Here is a 19794-nt window from a genome sequence, read left to right on the forward strand (position 1 = left end):
ACTTCATTATTTTTCACAAGACACTTGAAGCCTTGTGCCTGCAGTTCAAGAAGCCAAGCAGGCCAATCACATTTTTCATATCAGCCCACCAGATGGAGTTTCTATGGAGCTGGATTTCTACCACTTTCCTTGAGACCAGTACTGTGCATAGTCTTTCCCCTAAGAAGAACAGGGCCTTCCCTGAAGATCAGAGTCTTTTTAACACCATCGGATTTGCTTTTTCTGTAGATAGCAAATAAATGAACATTTCTTTTCCTGAAGACTTATTTTACCCCTATGTGAAACAAAATGATGCCCTTGAATCATGGTGTTGGCAAAAAATATTGAATATACCATGGACTGCCAGAAGAATGAACAAGTGTGTCTCAGAAAAAGTACAGCCAGAATGCTCCTTGGCTGCTAGGATGGTGCGACTTCGTCGCGCTTACTCTGGACATGTTATCAGAAGGAACCGGTCCCTGGAAAAGGACATCATGCTTGATAAAGTAGAGGGTCAGCAAAAAAGAGGAAGACCTTCAACGAGATGAGTTGACACAGTGGCTGCAACAATGGACTTAAACATAACAGCGATTGTGAGGATGGCGCAGGATGAGGCATTGGGTCACTATGGGTTGGAACCGACTCAATGGCACGGAACAACAACAACAAGTGAAACAACAACAGAAAATAGAAACACCATTACTGTCAAGTCATTTCCTACTCATGGCAACCCCACGTGTGTCAGAGTAGAACTGCACTCCATAGAGTGTTCAAGGGCTGTAATCTAACAGAGGTCGCCAGAGTCAGAATTGACTACATGACAACTAACAACAACAATAATCTTATGGAAGTAGATGGCCAGGTCTTTCTTTTGTGGTACCTCTTGGGTGGATTTCAACTGCTAACCTTTTGGTTAGTAGCCAAGCATAAACCATTTGAGCCAATTTAAATTCTACTGAAAATTTTAAAGTGGCAAAATAGAAATTAAACTCTCAAGTACTTTCAACTTTAATGATGTGTTCAACTCATTTCTCATTGGTAAGATGTTGTTGTTGTTACATGCCATCAAGGCAATTCTGACTCATAGTGACCCCAAGTGACAGAGTAGAACTGCGTCATAGGGTCTTCTTGGCTGTAATCTTTACAGGACCCTATGGGGAAGCTCTACTCTTCTGTCCTGTAGGGTCACTATGAGTTGGAATGGACTTGATGGCAGCAGGGCTTTTTTTTTTTTTTTAATCTTTACAGAACCAGATCACCAGGTCTCTCTCCCATGGAAACGCCGAGTGGGTTCGAACTGCTAACCTTTCAGTTAGTAGGTTAACAGTTGAGGGCTTAACTATTTAAGCCACTAGGGCTCCTTGGTTAAAATATTAGGAGTCACAAATTCCTTAGTCATTCGTTATTTCAGTTTGGCAGTAGATTTATGTAGGACAAGATACGTTGAGCTCGTATTCCCTATTATAGATCATTAATTCCTGTGTAAGAAATTGAAATGAGTTAAGCTGTCTGAGGCTGCTCCACATTGCCTTGGATATTTTCTTTAATCGAGTATTTTTCACATAAAACACAGATAAAAGCTAATAAATGTTCAAGTTGCAAGAAGCAATGCCTGATTTTTTTTTTATTATTATGACTATCTCATTGTCTCACCTATTATAGGTGTTCATCACATTTTTTTCTTTTTTTTTTTGAAGTGGCATAGTATTCTACTTTGAGATAAAATTATCCTCTCCTTTGAAAAGCATATTTAAAACACACGCTGTTTTTGTTTGCAATTATTTTTGTGCTTTATCAGCATGAAGTGATTAAAACGGAAATAAAATATATGATCACAGAATTTCAGGGCTCATTCATTCAACAGATACATATGGAGTGTGGGAGAAATAGAATTAAAAGCAAATTCTGCTCCCAATTCAGAAGGCCTCTCCACAAAGGTAGAAGAGAAAGAAAACAGCTTTATTATCGAATAAGCATTAAACCAGAGAGTGATGTGTCTCGCAGGCAGCGCACTGAAGAAATTGTAAAGTCAGAAAGAAATCTTATTCTTTTATATAGCTAAGTGGATACAATCCATTCCGTGCATGTTTTCAAGACACAATTTCTGATTTTCTCACATCTTCATGATTGGAGGTAGGTTTTGCAACTTTAAGTCAGGTGACAGGTGAAATTAGCTTCCTCTCCCAGGAAACAGGGAGCAAGGGCTTTCTCTTCCTTGATGATTACATTTCAAAGAGATGAACCTCAGGTCTTTCAGGAAACATTCCTGAGTTGTGAGACTGGCAACAGGCTTATTTACATTTGACCTTACAAGAGCACCTGTTATAGTTAGCTGCCATCTGCCCCTGACTTATGGCTACCCCATGCACAGTGGAACAAAACAAGGCCTGGTCCTGTGCCACACCCATGATCAGTTGTGGATTAGACCACTTTGACCCACAGGGTTTTCACTGTCTGATTTTTGGAAGTAGATCACCAGGCATTTCTTCCTGGTCTGTCTTAGTCTGGAAGCTTCATTGAAACCTGTTCAGCATCATAGCAACACACAAGCCTCCACTGATGGACAGGTATACTGTGCCTGAGGTGCACTAGCCAGGAGTCGAACACAGGTCTCCAGCAAAGACAAGAATTCTACCACTGAACCACCCTCGCGTTCACAAGAACAGCTACGATGTGCAAAATCCATTGCTATCCAGTCAGCTGTGACTCATAAGGACCCTACAGACAGAGTAGAACTGTCCCATAGGATTTCCAAGGAGTGACTGGTGGATTCGAACTGCCAACGTTTTAGTTAGCAGCTGTAGCTCTTAACCACCGCACCACCAGGGCTCCACTGTGTGCAAAGTGCTGGGATAATAATAGTGAGCAATACCAGAGACAGGCCCTGCTCCCTTAGAGTCCTTTAAAGCATGGTGTCTGTGAGGAATAGAAAGAACAAAGAGGATGGCGTGGAGAGAGTGAGGGCCCTTACGATAAAAGATGAGGCCAAAACGGGAGGCTGCAGGCAGACACTACAGGACTTTGCAAGCCATCCTGAGGTGTAGTCTTGATCTTTCTCTGAAGGGCAATAAAAAGTTGATGGTTTTAATGTGGTAGTGATAACTGTTAGTTATCTATTGCTGCATAAGTAATTACTCCAGAACGTAGTGATTTAAACAACACATTTATTATCTCACAGTTTAGGTCAGGATTCCCGGTGTGGCTTAGCTGAGTCCTCTGGCTCTGGGTCTCACAAAGACCTAGTCGCTGTAAGATTTCAATGAGAAGGATCTGCCTCCAAGCTCATTCACATGGTTTTTAGCAGAATTCAGTTGCTCCTGGGCTGTTAGATTAAGGCCTCAATTCCTCAGGAGATGTTAGCCAGAAGTCTAGCTCAGTCTGTTCCTTATCAGGCGGATTTCCCCCTAAGGCTCTCTCACAACCTGGCAGATTGCTTCCACTAAGCAAACAAGCGAGAAGGCAAGAAAGGGCATGAGCTAGAGAGAGCGAGCCTGCTGGCGAGACAGAAATCACCATCTTTTGTAACCTAATCAGAGAAGCAACAGCACTCGCCCAAAGCCCTGCAACTAGTGAAAGCTGAGGTCAGAAATGCAGGCTTCTAGATCTTGTGTTTTCTTAAATCGTCTTCTCGGTTAGGCCCCGAGACAAAGGCAGGATTTCTGTTAGCAGTCGCAGTGCTGGGCGTGAAACTGTAAAGCCAACAGGCTGCTTTGGAACCTAGAGACTAGCAGGTTACAGATCCAGCCCACAACTCTTCCTTCACCTTCCTCTACTCTCCTGCTATGTCCCTACTCTTAATGTAGGTGAGTCAGCCAGCCAGCCAGCCTCAGCCCCCAGAGCTGTCCTTCCTAGGAAGATAGCCCACCCAGCACCACTGAAGATAAGGATGAGTAAGACAATGGTCCCTAAAGAACTCGCAGTCTAGTGGGGGGGGGGGGAATAACAAATGATGACACAATGCCGTCAGTATCCAATAAGGTGGGTTAATAACGTGCTCTAGGCACGTGGGACATTAAAGCAAATCATTTTCACCTGTGTCCTAAGAGCTACACCTGCTAACCAAAAGGTGGGCATTTCGAATCCAACAGCTGCTCGTTGGGAACCCTGTGAGGCAGTTCTGCTCTGTCCTATATGGTCACTATGAGTGGGAACTGACTCGGCGGCAACGGGTTTGGTTTGGTTTTGGTTTTCTCATAAGTGAAATGTTCATATCTCACTTTGTTACTTTTCAGAACTCCTTTATATTAATGTTTGTAATTATATTGAACGTGTTAGAACACTGGTCATTCGTAGTTTAAGTTATCATATATGCTTCTGTGTAATAAAACTGTACTTCCTTTAACAAATAATAAAGCGAATTACCATACTTTCTGCATGAACCCCGGTACATTGCGTTACAGTGTATGTAGCCTGTGAGCAGAGTCTGATCAGGCCGATTAAAAATAATAACTTTCTACCAACCCTATTATCTCCCAAAATAGGAAAGTATTGTACATGACCAAAGAATGTGACAGTGGCTCACATATGAGGCTGTTCTATTTACGCAGAAACGTCCTAATGTCACATTCTTTCTATGCTGCTTCCATGTCCAGGTGGCCTCGGGGCCCAAGTATCACGCACCTTCCTTCCCATCCCCTTTCTCACTGTCCCCCCATCTTACCTCGGATTCATATCCATCCCTGACCCACAGGGATGATGGATTCATATCTATCCCTCAACTGCTTTTGGCAATTGGTCTTCTCCGTATGATATAGATTTTTTTTCCCATGTATTTTCTCTTAGAAAAATTTGTATATTTGTAGAGAAATTGTTTCATCTCCATCATTACCTGCTTGTGTGTGGGGGGGGGGGGAGGAATTTATTATAAATAAATAGGCTGATTGTTAACCATAATGGATATAGTACTTCAAAGAGAATTTTACTTTTAAGTTTTAATAGGATCCTGCCACTGATCTTGGGGGCTGGGGGTGGGGGAATCCTTCAGGGGTCTTCTAATGAACTGCCTTTCATGTATTTTCCCCCAAAGGCCTTCACCCAAAATGTTTATTAAGTGATTTGCTAGAATTTAGCCCTTAGTTTTCATCTAAGAAACCTCAGTATTTACCTTTTCAGTTTAAAAGCCGTGGCACAAACTCAAAGGAAAGAATGAGATATCAGAGGTTGGGTCCAAGCAGAGACTCTCAATAACAGAGCTGACAAATAAAGATGGAGACTGTCCATCTACCTTTGTATTGACACCAGGTGTCCTAAAGCCTGAAAGCTTGGCGTGCTGCCATGTGAAATCAGCACATGAGAACAGAGAGATGGTCGAGGGTGTCACTTGTTGAACCTGAGGCACCAAAGGTGACCTCTTTACACCAAGGCTACAATGTTCACCATCTGCCTGCCTGCTTCACTTTGCTCAGATTACATGGGTGCCCCTGGAGCTAAAGGAAAAGAGGAAGTGGGCAAACAGCCTCTGAGCAGGGAGCAGGAGGGATCAGGCAGGGTCTTCCCAATGAGGAAACCAACCACCGAGGTTTATGGTTTGCTCAAATCCAAATCTGCAATCACTTGTTACAGGTTTTAACTGGCCATTCATGAGAATTCCCAGAGTTACGGAGCATTGTATCCTTTTTTTCCATCATTATCCACTTTGAAACTGTTCTAGCAAACAGTATTATGAGCATAGAGGAAGGTGGAAGGAAAAGGGTATTACAGAGGGGTGTTTGACATATTACACACGTTTAAGTGGCCGTCTTAGTCTGATTGAGCACCGGCTCTGATCCCACAGTTAAAACTAACACTCTCCCGCCACCACCCCTTCTGCAAGCAAATGAGCGAATCATACAGAGAACAAAGATTCACAATGTAAGTCTGAAATGACAGCCCACTTTAATACTATTTCTTGAACTCTCTAGTCCCTGTGGGAAAGGATTGAGCCATCATGACCATAGAGGAAAGGAGGTTACTTTGCCACCACCATTCCAGCAATGCTGTTGGTGGAGAAGATGTAGGAGAATAGAGAGGGGAGAGTGTTTTCAATATCCTGTGAGTCACCATGGAAATCAGGCCCTCTTTTGTTCTGTCAAGGAGCCCTGGTGATGCAGTGGTTAAGCACTCAGTGTTAACAGAAAAATCTGTGGTTTGAACCCAACAGCCACTCTGCGGGAGAAAGATGTGGCAGTCTATTTCCGTAAAGATTACAGCTTTAGAAACCCTATGCGGCCATTCAACTCTGTTCTTCAGGGTCACTATGAGTCAGAACTGACTCAATGGGAATGTTTTTTTTTCTTGTTCTATCAGAGGTGGAGCAAGACCCCAGAGGTCATCCAGGCAGACCTGGTGTGTGTGTTGACTCCAGTGCCTGGGAGACAATAGCTGTAGGCCCCAGAGTCCTAACTCTTCTCTACCAAAAATGCACAGGCGTCTTTGCAACATACAGCTTAAAGCCAAGTATATTCTTCCATCTCAAACTTAGCAACGATACCCAAACTCAAAAGTAAACATTATAATCAAGTTGTATCCATTTTGTATTTGTGGCCTGTAGGTCTCAGCTGCTTTTGGAGAGAGTCTTGAGACAAAAGAATGAAAGTTATCAAGGCAGTGGCCAAAGACTAAGTCTCGATCCTTCTTCTCAAATGGCAGGAGAACTGTATACATCTGTGCCAGAATAACACAGTTATTCCAATAGATTTTCTCAGGATTCCTTACCAATATCCAGTCCTATGAGTCAGAATCAACTCAACAGTAGTGGGTTTGGTTATGTTAAAAAAAAACCTTAAATGCTCATATGAAAGAAAAACAAAAAGTTGCCAATAAGTCAATTCCAACTCATAGCCATCCCATAGGGCAATGCAGAACTGCCCCATAGGGTTTCCAAGGAACAGCTGGTGGATTAGAATTGCCAACCTTTTGGTTAGCAGCCAAAAGCTTAACCACTACACCACCAGGGCTACACATATATGAGAGCCTGCTATACCCTTGTGAACTAAGCCTAACTTACAAGTGCATCTTCCTATCCTAACAAAATCAGTATTGACTCTACAAAACTCCGTGCCGTCATTCCAGTCCTGGAAATCCGCACAATCCCTATATATCACTGCTACACAATCCATGTGGTTCAAGGACATTTTGGCTTGATTTTACCCCCAAACTTATCCACCCTGCTTCTTGAACTAAGAACAGTGATGATTGGGGCTTTATTTCTAGCAGTGCAGTTACATTCATTAAATTTGTATGATTTTTCAAGGGTATTCATTACAGTTATCTTCACTGGCATTACAGCATTTTTAAGAATTTAAAATATGGTATTACAAGAGCAGTTGTGTTAAGTATTCTAAACACTACAAATCCTTTTCTCTAAGGTCTTAGCTCTAAGTAAGACGGACAGTAATAATATAATTCAAAACCATTCTAGGAGTGCCTTTTACAAAACATAAATATGAAATTATTGTGTAAAGCAATGGCAGGACCTATCTTCAGGTGTTGAGCAAATCAGAAAATCAGTGAAGTTTAAGCCTATGAATTATCCTAATGATCAAGGACTTCACGTTTTACAGATAGGGAAACCGAGCGCCAGGTTACCCAACGAGTTAGTGGCAAAGTCATGTCTGAAACATGGGTCTTTTAACCCCTGTATCATTTAGTTTCTACATGGCTACAACCACAAAGGAATTCCTGTCATTTCCAGTTGGAGAGAGCTTTCTGGAAAAGAAATTTTGTTTTCTTATTGAAATTATTCACCACAGGTATTAGATTACCTAATTGTCTTAATTCATTAGTAAATATGAAATTAACACAAACCTAGTGTTGGTCTAAAGAGAACATTTTATTTTTATGGTGATAAAAATGTACTTAACAAAACATTAGCCTTTTTTTTTACATGTACAGTTCAGTGACGTTAATCACATTGATCATGGTTTGTAACCATCACTGATCTCCATTTCCAATTTTTTTTATCACCCTTGACAGAAATTCGCTCTCTTAAGCAATAACTCCTCATTTCCCCTCCCCCAACCCTGGTAACCACTAATGAACTTTGGTCTCTTCGCATTTGTCCATCCTAACCCGAACCCGTTGCTGTCGAGTCCACTCCAACTCATAGCGACCCTGTAGGATGGAGTAGAGCTGCCCCATAGTTTCCAAGCAGCCCCTGGTGGATTTGAACTGCCAACCCTTTGGTTAGCAGCTGTAGCACTTAGCTGCTACGCCACCAGGGTTTATCTATCCTAGATAGTTCATATAAGTGGAATCAGACAATATTTGTCCTTTGTTGTCTGCCTTTTTTTTTGCTCAGCGTAATGCTTTCAGAGTTCACCCGTGTGGTAGCTTGTATCAGAAATTTATTTCCCTTTATGGCTGAGTGTTGTACTGTATGTATACACCACGTTTTATTTATCCATTCATCTGTTGGGGGACATTTCAATTGTTTCCATCTTTTGCCTTTAATGAATAATACTGCAATGAACATTGGTATACAAGTACCTGGTCTCGTTCCTGCTTTCAATTCTTTTGGGTATGAACTAGGAGTAGAATTGCTGGCTTATATAGTAATTCTGTGTTTACCTTGTTGGAGATTCATCACACTGTTTTCCCCCAGCAATGGAAGAGGGTTCCAATTTTTCCACAAAGAACATGTTTTAAAAAATGTTCATGGTTTTCTGAATACAAAGAAAGTGGTCAGACTGAGGTTTCCTTAGGCATTAATTCCATCATCGATGACACTACTTTCTGCCTCTTTATGTTTGCCAATTTTTCCAAAGTTCTGCAAAATCTCCTTGGAAACATAGATGTTCTTTCATTCCAGGGACCTAGGTAGACAAACCCTTTTCTAAAGGCTTTTATTAGAAACCTCTCTGTCTAAATTCAAAACCAACATCATAATTACCTGCAGTTAGGCGAGCCTTGGCAATGTTCCACTGCTATTCATAAGGTTTTCACTGGCTAATACTTTCCAGAAGTAGACTGCCAGGTCCTTCTTCCTAGACTGACTTAGACTGGAAGCTCAGCTGAAACCTGTCCTCCGGGGGTGACCCTGCTGGTATCTGAATACCTGTGGCATAGCTTCCAGCATCACAGCAACACGCAAGCCCCCGCAGTACGACAAAGTGACAGACACTAAAGGAAGAAGTCCAAGCTGCTCTGAAGGCATTGGCGAAAAACAAGGCTACAGGAATGGATAGAATATCAACTGAGATGTTTCAACAAACAGATGCAGCGCTGGAGGTGCTCACTCGTCTATGCCAAGAAATATGGAAAACAGCTTCCTGGCCAACTGACTGGAAGAGATCCATATTTATGCCTATTCCCAAGAAAGGTGATCCAACCGAATGTGGAAATTACAGAACAATATCATTAATATCACAAGCAAGCAAAATTTTGCTGAAGATCATTCAAAAATGGCTGCAGCAATATATCAACAGGGAACTGCCAGAAATTCAGGCTGGATTCAGAAGAAGACGTGAAACCAGGGATATCATTGCTGATGTCAGATGGATCCTGGCTGAAAGCAGAGAATACCAGAAGGATGTTTACCTGTGTCTTATTGACTGTGCAAAGGCATTCGACTGTGTGGATCATTGCAAAGAATGGGAATTCCAGAACACTTAATTGTGCTCATGAGGAACCTTTACATAGATCAAGAGGCAGTTGTTCAGACAGAACAGAGGGATACTGATTGGTTTAAAGTCAGGAAAGGTGTGCATAAGGATTGTATTCTTTCACCATACCTATTCAATCTGTATGCTGAGCAAATCCGAAAAGCTGGACTATATGAGAAGAACAGGTCATCAGGATTGAAGGAAGACTTATTAACAACCTGCGTTATGCAGATGACACAACCTTGCTTGCTGAAAGTGAAGAGGACTTGAAGCACTTACTAATGAAGATCAAAGACCACAGCCTTCAGTAAGGATGGCACCTCAACATAATGAAAACAAAAATCCTCACAACTGGACCAATGAGCAACATCATGATAAATGGAGAAAAGATTGAAGTTGTCAAGGATTTCATCTTACTTGGATCCACAATCAACAGCCATGGAAGCGGCAGTCAAGAAATCAAAAGACGCATTGCATTGGATAAATCTGCTGCAAAGGACCTCTTCAAGGTGTTGAAGAGCAAAGATGTCACCTTGAAGACTAAGGTGCACCTGACCCAAGCCATGGTATTTTCAATCACATTACATGCATGTGAAAGCTGGACAATGAATAAGGAAGACAGAAGGAGAATTGATGCCTTTGAATTGTGGTGTAGGCGAAGAACATTGAATATACCATGGACTGCCGAAAGAACGAACAAATCTGTCTTAGAAGAAGTCCAACAAGAATGCTCCTTAGAAGCAAGAATGGCGAATCTGCATCTTACATACTTTGGACGTGTTATCAGGAGGGATCAGTCCCTGGAGAAGGACATCATGCTTGGCAGAGTACAGGGTCAGCAGAAAAGGGGAAGACCCTCGACGAGGTGGACTGACACAGTGGCTGCAACAATGAGCTCAAGCCTAACAAGGACTGTACAGATGGCACAGGACCGGGCAGTGTTTCATTCTGTTGTGCATAGGGTCGCCATGAGTCAGAAGCGACTCGACGGCACCTAACAACAACAGTGACAACAGGCTGGCCTTACTGCCTACAGAATCCTGTCAGAAGTTCTCCTCTTTTTTTGGAGGGGGTGGGAGGGTGTCTATTTATTTCACAGCATCTCTTCACAGCTGCAATAATTCTGCTTTGTAAGTGTTCTTGACACAGAGCCTAAAAGCTCATTTTCCTTTATCGCTACGTGTAGTTCGCTGTATCCTGCCTTAGCATCAATGTTTCCTTAAAACTAATCAGACTAATGAGCAGTTATGTATTATTCATCCCAAGTGCACAAATCACACATTTATCTGGGGCTCCTTTTTTTTCCTAGGGCTTGCACTCGACAGCGCATGCTGAGCGGATCATTCGAGGGGCAACCGGCAAAGGAAAGGTCAATTCTCAGCGTACAGCATCATATCCGCCAGGAACGCAGGTAAGTACACCAGGGAGACCAGGCTGCAGAAAAACGTTGGAAAGGAATTCTACAGGAAGTGCCACTGTACGCAGACAAAGCTGTCAGCCCTGGTTGGCAGATAGGTCTGAGTGAAGACCTAAGTTGTGTTTGCTGGCAGTAAAGTAATGAAGCTCACCATCACATTCAAATGGGACAAATAGTCTTTATTCACCAAACCTGTTCCTTAGTATTGCAAGCTCTCGCTTTTCAGATCAGGAGAAATATATCTGAATTTTGTTGGATGGAGTCAAGACCCTCGAATAGACTATCCGAGCTTTCGCTATAGAAGAAGAAATCAGCACTCTTGATGCTATCTTGGAAAAATTGTTTTGTTTTTATAATGGCCATTGCTTAAACGGCAAAATTTGATCGTGATATTTGTTCACCAGTTGGTTATGATTGCTTTAGGTCATTAAGACACGGTTCTAACAGCCAGAGGATCAGCAGGGGGAAATCTCTTGAAACTTTGACCCAAGATGTAAGTTATAACCAATGCTTTGTGTTTGGGAAACATGGTTGTGAAAATGTATTTATTTTTTCATTTAGAAATTACTTTGTCAATTTTTTTTTTAATTTTTATTGTGCTTTAAGTAAAAGTTTACAAATCAAGTCAGTCTCTCATACAAAAACTTATGAACACCTTGCTATATACTCCTAGTTGCTTTCCCTCTAATAAGACAGCTCACTCCTTCTCTCTGCCCTGTATTTCCATGTCCATTCAGCCAGCTTCTGTCCCCCTCAGCATTCACATCTCCCCTCCATACAAGAGCTGCCCACATAGTCTCATGTGTCTACTTGATGCAAGAGGCTCACTCCTTACCAGTATCACTTTCTATCTCATACTCCAATTCAATCCCTGTCTGAAGAGTTGGCTTTGGGAATGGTTCCTGTCTTGGACTAACAGAAGGTCTCGGGACCATGACCTCCAGGGTCCTTCTAGTCTCAGTCAGACCATTAAGTCTGGTCTTTTTATGAGCATTTGAGGTCTGCCCTCCTGCTTCTTCAGGGATTCTCTGTTGTGCTCCCTGTCATGGCAGTCACCTCAGGCTGATGTAGCCTCTGATTTATGTGCCCCTTTCTATCTCTTGGGCTCATAATTACCTTGTGTCTTTGGTGTTCTTCATTCTCCTTTGCTCCAAGTGGGTTGAGACCAATCAATGCATCTTAGATGGCCGCATGCTAGCATTTAACACCCCAGGCCCCACTCTCCAAAGTAGGATACAGAATGTTTTCTTAATAGATTTTAGTATGTCAGTTGCCCTAGGTGTCCCCTGAAACCATGGTCCCCAAACCCCCACCTCTGCTATGCTGGCCTTTGAAGCATTCGGTTTATTCAGGAAATTTTGCTTTTGGTTTAGTCCAGTTGTGCAGACCTCTCCAGTATTGTGTGTTGTCTTCCTCTTCACCTAAGTTAGTTCTTGTCTACTATCTAATTAGTGAATCCTCATCTCCCACCCTCCCTCCCTCCCCCCTCTCATAACCATCAAAGAATATTTTCTTCTGTTTAAACTATCTCTTGCGTTCTTATAATAGCAGTCTCATACAATTTTTGCCCTTTTGCAACTGACTAATTTGACTCAGCATAATGTCTTCCAGATTCTTCCATGTTATGAAGTGTTTCACAGATTCATTGTTGTTCTTTGTTGATGCATAGTAGTCCATTGTATGAACATACCATAATTTATCCATCCTTCCATTGATGAGCGCCTTGGTTGCTTCCGTCTATTTGCTATTGTAAACAGTGCTGCAGTGAACATGGGTGTGCATATATCTGTTTGCGTAAAGGCCCTTATTTCTCTAGAACATATTCCAAGTAGTGGGATTGCTGGATCATATGGTAGTTCTATTTCTAGCTTTTTAAGGAAGCACCAAATAGATTTTCAAAGTGGTTGTACCATTTTACATTCCCACCAGCAGTGTATAAGTGTTCCAGTCTCTCCATAACCTCTCCAACATTTATTATTTTGTGTTTTTTGGATTAATGCCAGCCTTCTTGGAGTGAGATGGAATCTCATTGTAGTTTTGATTTGCATTTCTCTAATGGCTGATGATCTTGAGCATTTCCTCATGTATCTGTTTGCTGCCTGAATGTCTTCTTTAGTGGAGTGCCTGTTCATATTCTTTGCCCATTTTTTAATTGGGTTATTTGTATTTTTGTGGTTGAGTTTTTGCAGTACCATGTAGATTTTAGACATCAGATGCTGATTGGAAATGTCATAGCTGAAAACTTTTCCCCAGTCCGTAGGTAATCTTTTTACTGTTTTTGTGAAGTCTTTGGATGAGCATAAGTGTTTGACTTATAGGAGCTACCAGTTATCTAAATTCTCTTCTGCTGTTTGTACATTTGTAGTAATGTTTTGTATACTGTTTCTGCCATGTATTAGGGCTCCTAACGTTGTCCCTATTTTTTCTTCCATGATCTTTATATTTTTAGATTTTATATTTAGGTCTTTGATCCATTTTGAGTTAGTTTTTGTGCATGGTGTGAGGTATGGGTCTTGTTTCATTTTTTTTGCAGATGGATATCCAGTTATGCCAGCACCATTTGTTAAACAGACTATCTTTTCCCCATTTAACTGACTTTGAGCATTTGCCAAATGTCAGCTGCTCATATGTGGATGTGTTTATGTCTGGATTCTCAATTCTGTTCCATTGGTCTATGTATCTGTTCTTGTACCAATATCAGGCTGTTTTGACTACTGTGGCTTTATAATAGGTTCTAAAATCAGGTAGTGTGAGGCCTCCCACTTTGTTCCTCTTCTTCAGTAATGCTTGTCTGGGTTGGCCACTTCATTTTTAAACAAAGCGCTAAATGTCTTCTAACATTCCTATTTTGATTTATATTTTATCCGCTAGAAAATTCGTTCCACGAGAGCAGGGTATTTTGTAATTGTTCTTTCTTCTTGTATTATCCTCAGCACTAGAACAGGGTCTGGCACGTGGTAGATTCTCAATAAACGTGTGCTAAAAATACTCTTGCTGACCATGGTTTATTAGTGGTTACTAGGGGTGCCAGGGAGGGGGTAAAGGGAAGTCAATGCTTAGGGGGCACTGAGTTTCTATTAATGGTGGTGGAATAATCTGGAAAAAGATAGTGGTGATGATTACACAACCCGGTGAATGTAATCAATGTCATATTAGGTAATCAATGTCATATTAGGTAATCAATGTCATATTACATAATCAATGTCATATTACGTAATCAATTATACATGTTAAGATTGTGGAATCGGCAAATGTTTCATTCTACATATTTTTACCACAATTAAAAAAAAAACTCTTGCTAAGACGACTGTGCCCATTAAAATATACGTAAAGATAATGATTTTAGTTTTAAAGAATGATAAATAACCTTTGGTCTTCAGAACAAAGCTCCCACTTTAATATGCCCCCTGTAAATTTATTTCTAGCATTCTAATACAGTGAGGTATCGAAATGCACAAAGAGAAGACAGCGAAATAAAGATGATCCAGGAAAAAAAGGAGCAAGCAGAAATGAAAAGGTACAGAGAACGCCACAGTGGTCCATGGCTCTCATTTTGGAACGGCAAGCTTTCCTGTAGCCTGACTCTCCCACCTGTTGCCCTTCCTCCCCCCAACCAGGAAGGTGCAAGAAGAGGAACTGAGAGAGAACCACCCATACTTTGACAAGCCACTGTTCATCGTTGGCCGGGAGCACAGGTTCAGGAACTTTTGCCGGGTGGTGGTCCGAGCTCGCTTCAACGCGTAAGTGGACTTAATTTCAGCCAGGTGTTCAGCCTGAGTCATTCTAACAGCAGGAGGGGTTGTCATAAGAAGAAGAGGGAGCATGTAGTCCTAATGGGGTCACAAAATAAACTGTGGGCTAATTAACCACGCTGCTGCTCTTTGTGGAGCCACCGACCAGGTGGGAAACAAATAAAGGTTGCAATTAGTTAACATTTATAGAAAACCCTCGTTTGTAAAGCCCTTGGCAGCCATTTTCATCCATTTTATCAGTTGAACCCATACGTTTATACCAATGTTATTGATTCCATATCTTATATTGGAAATACTGAAACATAGGTAGACTAAATGACCTGGCAGAGGTCAACACCACCTTTTCTTTTAGACGTGTGGTTTCTTTATGGTCTAAGTATCCCAACTGGCTTATTCTAGTATAATGTGAAGTAGAAAAAAAGTTGCTTAGTGCTTTTATTTCAAACTGTTAGGGGAAGAAAATCCACTGGCCACTCTCTCTACTCCTATTGACAAGGAAGAAATGTATAAGAAGCTATCAAAATGGTACACCATGAGTACCCTGTATTCGTGGCTACCTACCTTTTGGTTAGCAGCCGTAGCACTTAACAACTACGCCACCAGGGTTTCCAAACCCAGGGGGCCCTGGGATCACAGTGGCTAAGTGTTTGGCTACCAACCAAAAGGTTAGCAGTTCAAATACACCATCTGGTTCTTGGAGACCCCACAGGGCAGTTCTACTCTGTCCTATAGGGTGGCTATGAGTCGGAATAGACTTGACAGCAATGGGTTCGGTTTTTGGATTTTCTTCAACAGAGGACAATATTTAGGTACAAAAAGCTTTGCTCAAGGACACCAGCCAGTACATGGCTGTCTCTGGACTATCAGTCTCTCAGCTTTTTTTTTTTTTTTTCCTGCTGTTCTGGAAAGACCTTTGCAATTTAAAACACCTGGTAATAATCATTAAAAACTTCCCTGAGTTAGTAAAGGCAGAAGCTGGCAGTATGGAAGTTGGATTTTTCATTTTGAATTATCCTGTTGGCTGCCTTCCTGTTAACATATAATTGCTAATTCTCCACTCCATTTAGTGTGTTGGAATTCTCCTTTTGTCAGTAATGCAGTTTATGTTGAATACAACTGAGGAAGATTTTGTTGTAATTGAGAGGACCGCTCACAATGACTCTCAGAAGCTCCACTGAAGATGCGTCATGGGTTTCTTTAAAGATTCTAAGTCCTCATGCTAAGAAAGCCTATATAAATTATTCCACAAAATTGCAATTAAATCGGGGTAAAGAATTCGGTTTAATTTATGGACTGTTTGATTAAATAATTATAAGGAACATCCTTGAGCTAATAAGGTGAAGATTTTAGATGAGTGTCTTTAACTGAAAGTCGAAATTTAATTTCGTAATATCCATGTTGGAAATTATTCAATGGCATCACGCCTTTTAAAATTAAGTGTTTTGAGGAATACAAACCTTTGCTTTCATGGAAATCCACTGCCAACTCTTTTGATTCTGCTTTCATCCAGTGTTCTCTACCTCCCACGCCCAGTTAAAATATTTTATAATGCCATTTCTGGAGGACGTGAAGGAGATTGTAGGTAGTTGAGGTATTTATAAATACTATGCTGCCAAGTGATAACGTGGCTTGCTGTACTGCAGAATATGTTTATTCTCTCTTGCAGGTCTAAAACAGATCCTGTCACAGGAGCTGTGAAAAATACAAAGTACCATCAACTTTAGTAAGCATTGCAAACTCAGTTTTCTGTGCACATTTGCAGTTTTCGTGTACTATTTCATGCTGCGAAATGTCTCTTTATGTTCTTGCTATGAAATAAGTAGTTGGAATTTATGTCCTGTTATGTTAATGTTAATTGCCACCGACACCGCCGTCACTACTTTTAACAGCTTTTTCTAGAGTCTTTGTGATTCTCCACTTTGTCTGGTCTTTGGCAGTGATTTGCTGGGACTGGTTACTTACCTGGACTGGGTCATGATCATCGTGACCATCTGCTCCTGCATTTCCATGATGTTTGAATCCCCTTTCCGAAGAGTCATGCACACACCTACTTTGCAGGTACAGCTGCTCAGTCTCAGCTCACAGCTAAGAGGAAAATCGCTGACCCGCAATTCTTCTGTTCATTCTAACCAAACTGGCTTTTGCACACTTTCAGATTGCTGAGTATGTGTTTGTGATATTCATGAGCATTGAGCTTAATCTGAAGATTATGGCAGATGGCTTATTTTTCACTCCCACTGCTGTCATCAGGGACTTCGGTGGTGTAATGGACATATTTATATACCTTGTAAGTCTTCGGTTCCCTCTTAAATACAATGCTTTTGTAAAATCTTCTTCGTTTCAAAGGGAGCCATTTGGCACTAGAATGAGATACGTGGGTTTAGAGATCTGAGTTCTTAAGTAGTTGATTAGATACAAATAAATAATAGACAAGTAAAATCTAATAAGTATTACAAATATCTGTGGATAGTTAGATTGTTCAAATACATCAACCACAATTTTATGTATGAATGAGACATTAACTATTAAGGCCTAAAATAGTGAATCTAGTTTGCATCCCACAATTCTTGTGGCTCCTATTCTAAAAGAAAAAATATGTATACTATATCACATAATTATCATATAATTGATTGATGAACTCCTTGTTGTTGTTGTTAGGTGTGGTCAAGTCTCACAGAGACTTCATGTGACAGAATAGAACTGTTTCATAGGGTTTTCATGGCTGTAATCTTTATGGGAGCAGATCTCCAGGTCTTTGTCCTGGAGCTGCTGGGTGAGTGGGGGAGTTTGAACCGCCAGCCTCTCTGTTAGCAGCCCAGTGCTTAACTTTTGCACAACCAGGGCTCCTCTCTTATTGTTAAAAGCCAACTAAAGTGAGTGCATTGGACCTCTCTCTTGATTCCTCCAGTGTTCAAAGTCCCTGGCTCTAACAGATACCCATTCAACCATTCAATCAAACCAAGTTATGAAACTCTAGGAAGGGACTCGTTGAAATGTGATTTTAACTGTACATCCAAGAAAGCATAAAGTCAATATATCTTGAGACACAAAACAAAAAATTGTGACGATTAACATACAGCCTGTTGCAGAGGGTTAATAAAATAGTATCACCTTGCTTGTACGAAATAGCTAGAATAGCGTTTACCAGGGGCAGGAAGGAGAGGGCAAGTGGCAGTCACTGTTTCGGAGGCAGTGCGCTTCTGTTTATGGTGACGGGAATCTGGTAACAGATATTGGTGACGGTTGCACAACATGATTAATGTAATTGATGTCACTAAATCGTATATGTGAAAAAGGTTAAATTGGCAAATGTTGTGTTATATGTATTTTTACAAGAGTAAAAAATATTCTGACGTTGATTGAAAGAAAAAGTGAGTATCAGGTGTAGTATCCTTGATCAAAGGCATTCCAATCCTACTGACATCAGCTGAGCCTCCAGTGTAGCAAGTTAAGAGAAGAAGAAGAATGCACTGAGGTACACGCAGACACTATGTGGGCCACCCCGCTCCATTCCTTTCGTGTTGCTGATTACGTCGCTTTGTGCCCTTCAACAGCTCCAGTTTGGGTTCATTGTTTAGACATGAGACCTCATGTAGTTGGTGGGGTGGGTGCTTATCCTAAATGACACTTGGAATCTCTGCAAATGAAAAGTTGTGGCAGGTTGGCTCTAAGAAAAGGTAGAGAATACAAGGTAAATTGCATAAACTCCACATACTATTTTCCTTCCTCAAGGTGAGCTTGATATTTCTTTGTTGGATGCCTCAAAATGTGCCTGCTGAATCGGGAGCGCAACTCTTAATGGTTCTTCGGTGCCTGAGACCCCTGAGGATATTCAAACTGGTGCCCCAGATGAGGAAAGTTGTTCGAGAACTTTTCAGTGGCTTCAAGGAAATTTTTTTGGTATGTCACAGTTACCCTTTGCTTCCAGCTCACAAAGACGCACCTCTGTAGTGTAGCTAATGAGGGGGTGAGGGGAGTCTTGCTTGTCAAGGTAAGTCTAGAATAACAGTTATTGCCAGAGGTTGTAAAGGCACCAACAAAACACACACAGTCAAAAGCTTTACCTGTGATAGCTCTGGCTTACCACTATGTTTAATTCAATGAACATTTTTAGTAAGCTAAACAGAAAACCCTCTGGAAAGCACAATGAAAAGCGAATCCAAATGGATGATATCCGCTGACCCTTTCATTCCTGACTTTTGACCCTAATTTCTACTCAGGGTTTTAGTTTCCCCGTCTGAAAATTGAGGATAAGAAGATTTAACACCATCTACTCCACGAATGCGATTAGGAATTAATGGATTTGGCCATATATTCTCATTTCGTGTGCCCCCTAAAGCACATGGCATGGAAGTTGGCTCTAGATCTTTGGAGTGTTAATATAAAACAGCTTAAAAAATGTAACATGCAGGTATACCCCACTCAAAGGAAACTCAGTGAACAAGAATGAATACTTACAAAAGGGATTTAGGGACTTGTAGGCACAGGGCTGCAGATTAAACAAAGAGAGGCTCATTGCTCTCAATCTCTTATGAAAGGATCTTTGCCTGACAAAGGATAAACAAAGGATTCTCTTTATTGTTAATGAATCCTCCTTGTTCAGGAAAAACATGAATTAATTTATATAATCTTGTTTTAGATCTTGCTTTCTAGGAACACACCTATGGTAGAGAATAGTTATAGTTGCAATTAATTCTAAAGTATTATAAAGATGGCGCAGTGGTTAAGAGCTCAGGCCGCTAACCAAAAGGCTGGCAGTTCAAATCCACCCGCCACTCCTTGGAAACCCAATGGGGCGGTTCTCCCGTGTCCTGTTGGGTTGCTATGAGTTGGAACTGACTCGATGGCAACAGGTTTGCTTTTTTTGGTTTTGTGATGTTACCAGAGGCATGGAGTTGCTAAAATTAAAAAAAAAAAAAAAAAAAAAAAAAACACGATGTGCTTAAAGTTTCATATTTTCTTTTAGCTAAAGACATCAACTTCCGACTTTTCCCACAGTTATCATTGAAGAAATACCATGACAGCTAATGTATCTGAATCTTGTGATTACTGATTTTAGGAGAAA

General features: G+C 41.1%; 1 protein-coding gene across 2 annotated transcripts in view; it reads left to right on the top strand.

Annotated features, from left to right (window-relative positions):
* The window catches only part of NALCN (sodium leak channel, non-selective), a 380765-nt gene that overhangs the window by 304566 nt on the left and 56405 nt on the right, over nt 1–19794 (top strand). For both annotated transcript variants that reach the window (XM_064275254.1, XM_064275255.1), the window contains 8 exons: nt 10870–10971; nt 11401–11470; nt 14403–14494; nt 14595–14717; nt 16396–16452; nt 16667–16787; nt 16885–17016; nt 18462–18629. In XM_064275254.1, coding sequence (XP_064131324.1) covers nt 10870–10971; nt 11401–11470; nt 14403–14494; nt 14595–14717; nt 16396–16452; nt 16667–16787; nt 16885–17016; nt 18462–18629 — 865 coding nt within the window. The remainder of the gene's footprint in view (nt 1–10869; nt 10972–11400; nt 11471–14402; nt 14495–14594; nt 14718–16395; nt 16453–16666; nt 16788–16884; nt 17017–18461; nt 18630–19794) is intronic.

Source organism: Loxodonta africana, chromosome 23 (genome assembly GCF_030014295.1).
Source record: "Loxodonta africana isolate mLoxAfr1 chromosome 23, mLoxAfr1.hap2, whole genome shotgun sequence".
NCBI classification, from domain to species: Eukaryota; Metazoa; Chordata; class Mammalia; order Proboscidea; family Elephantidae; genus Loxodonta; species Loxodonta africana.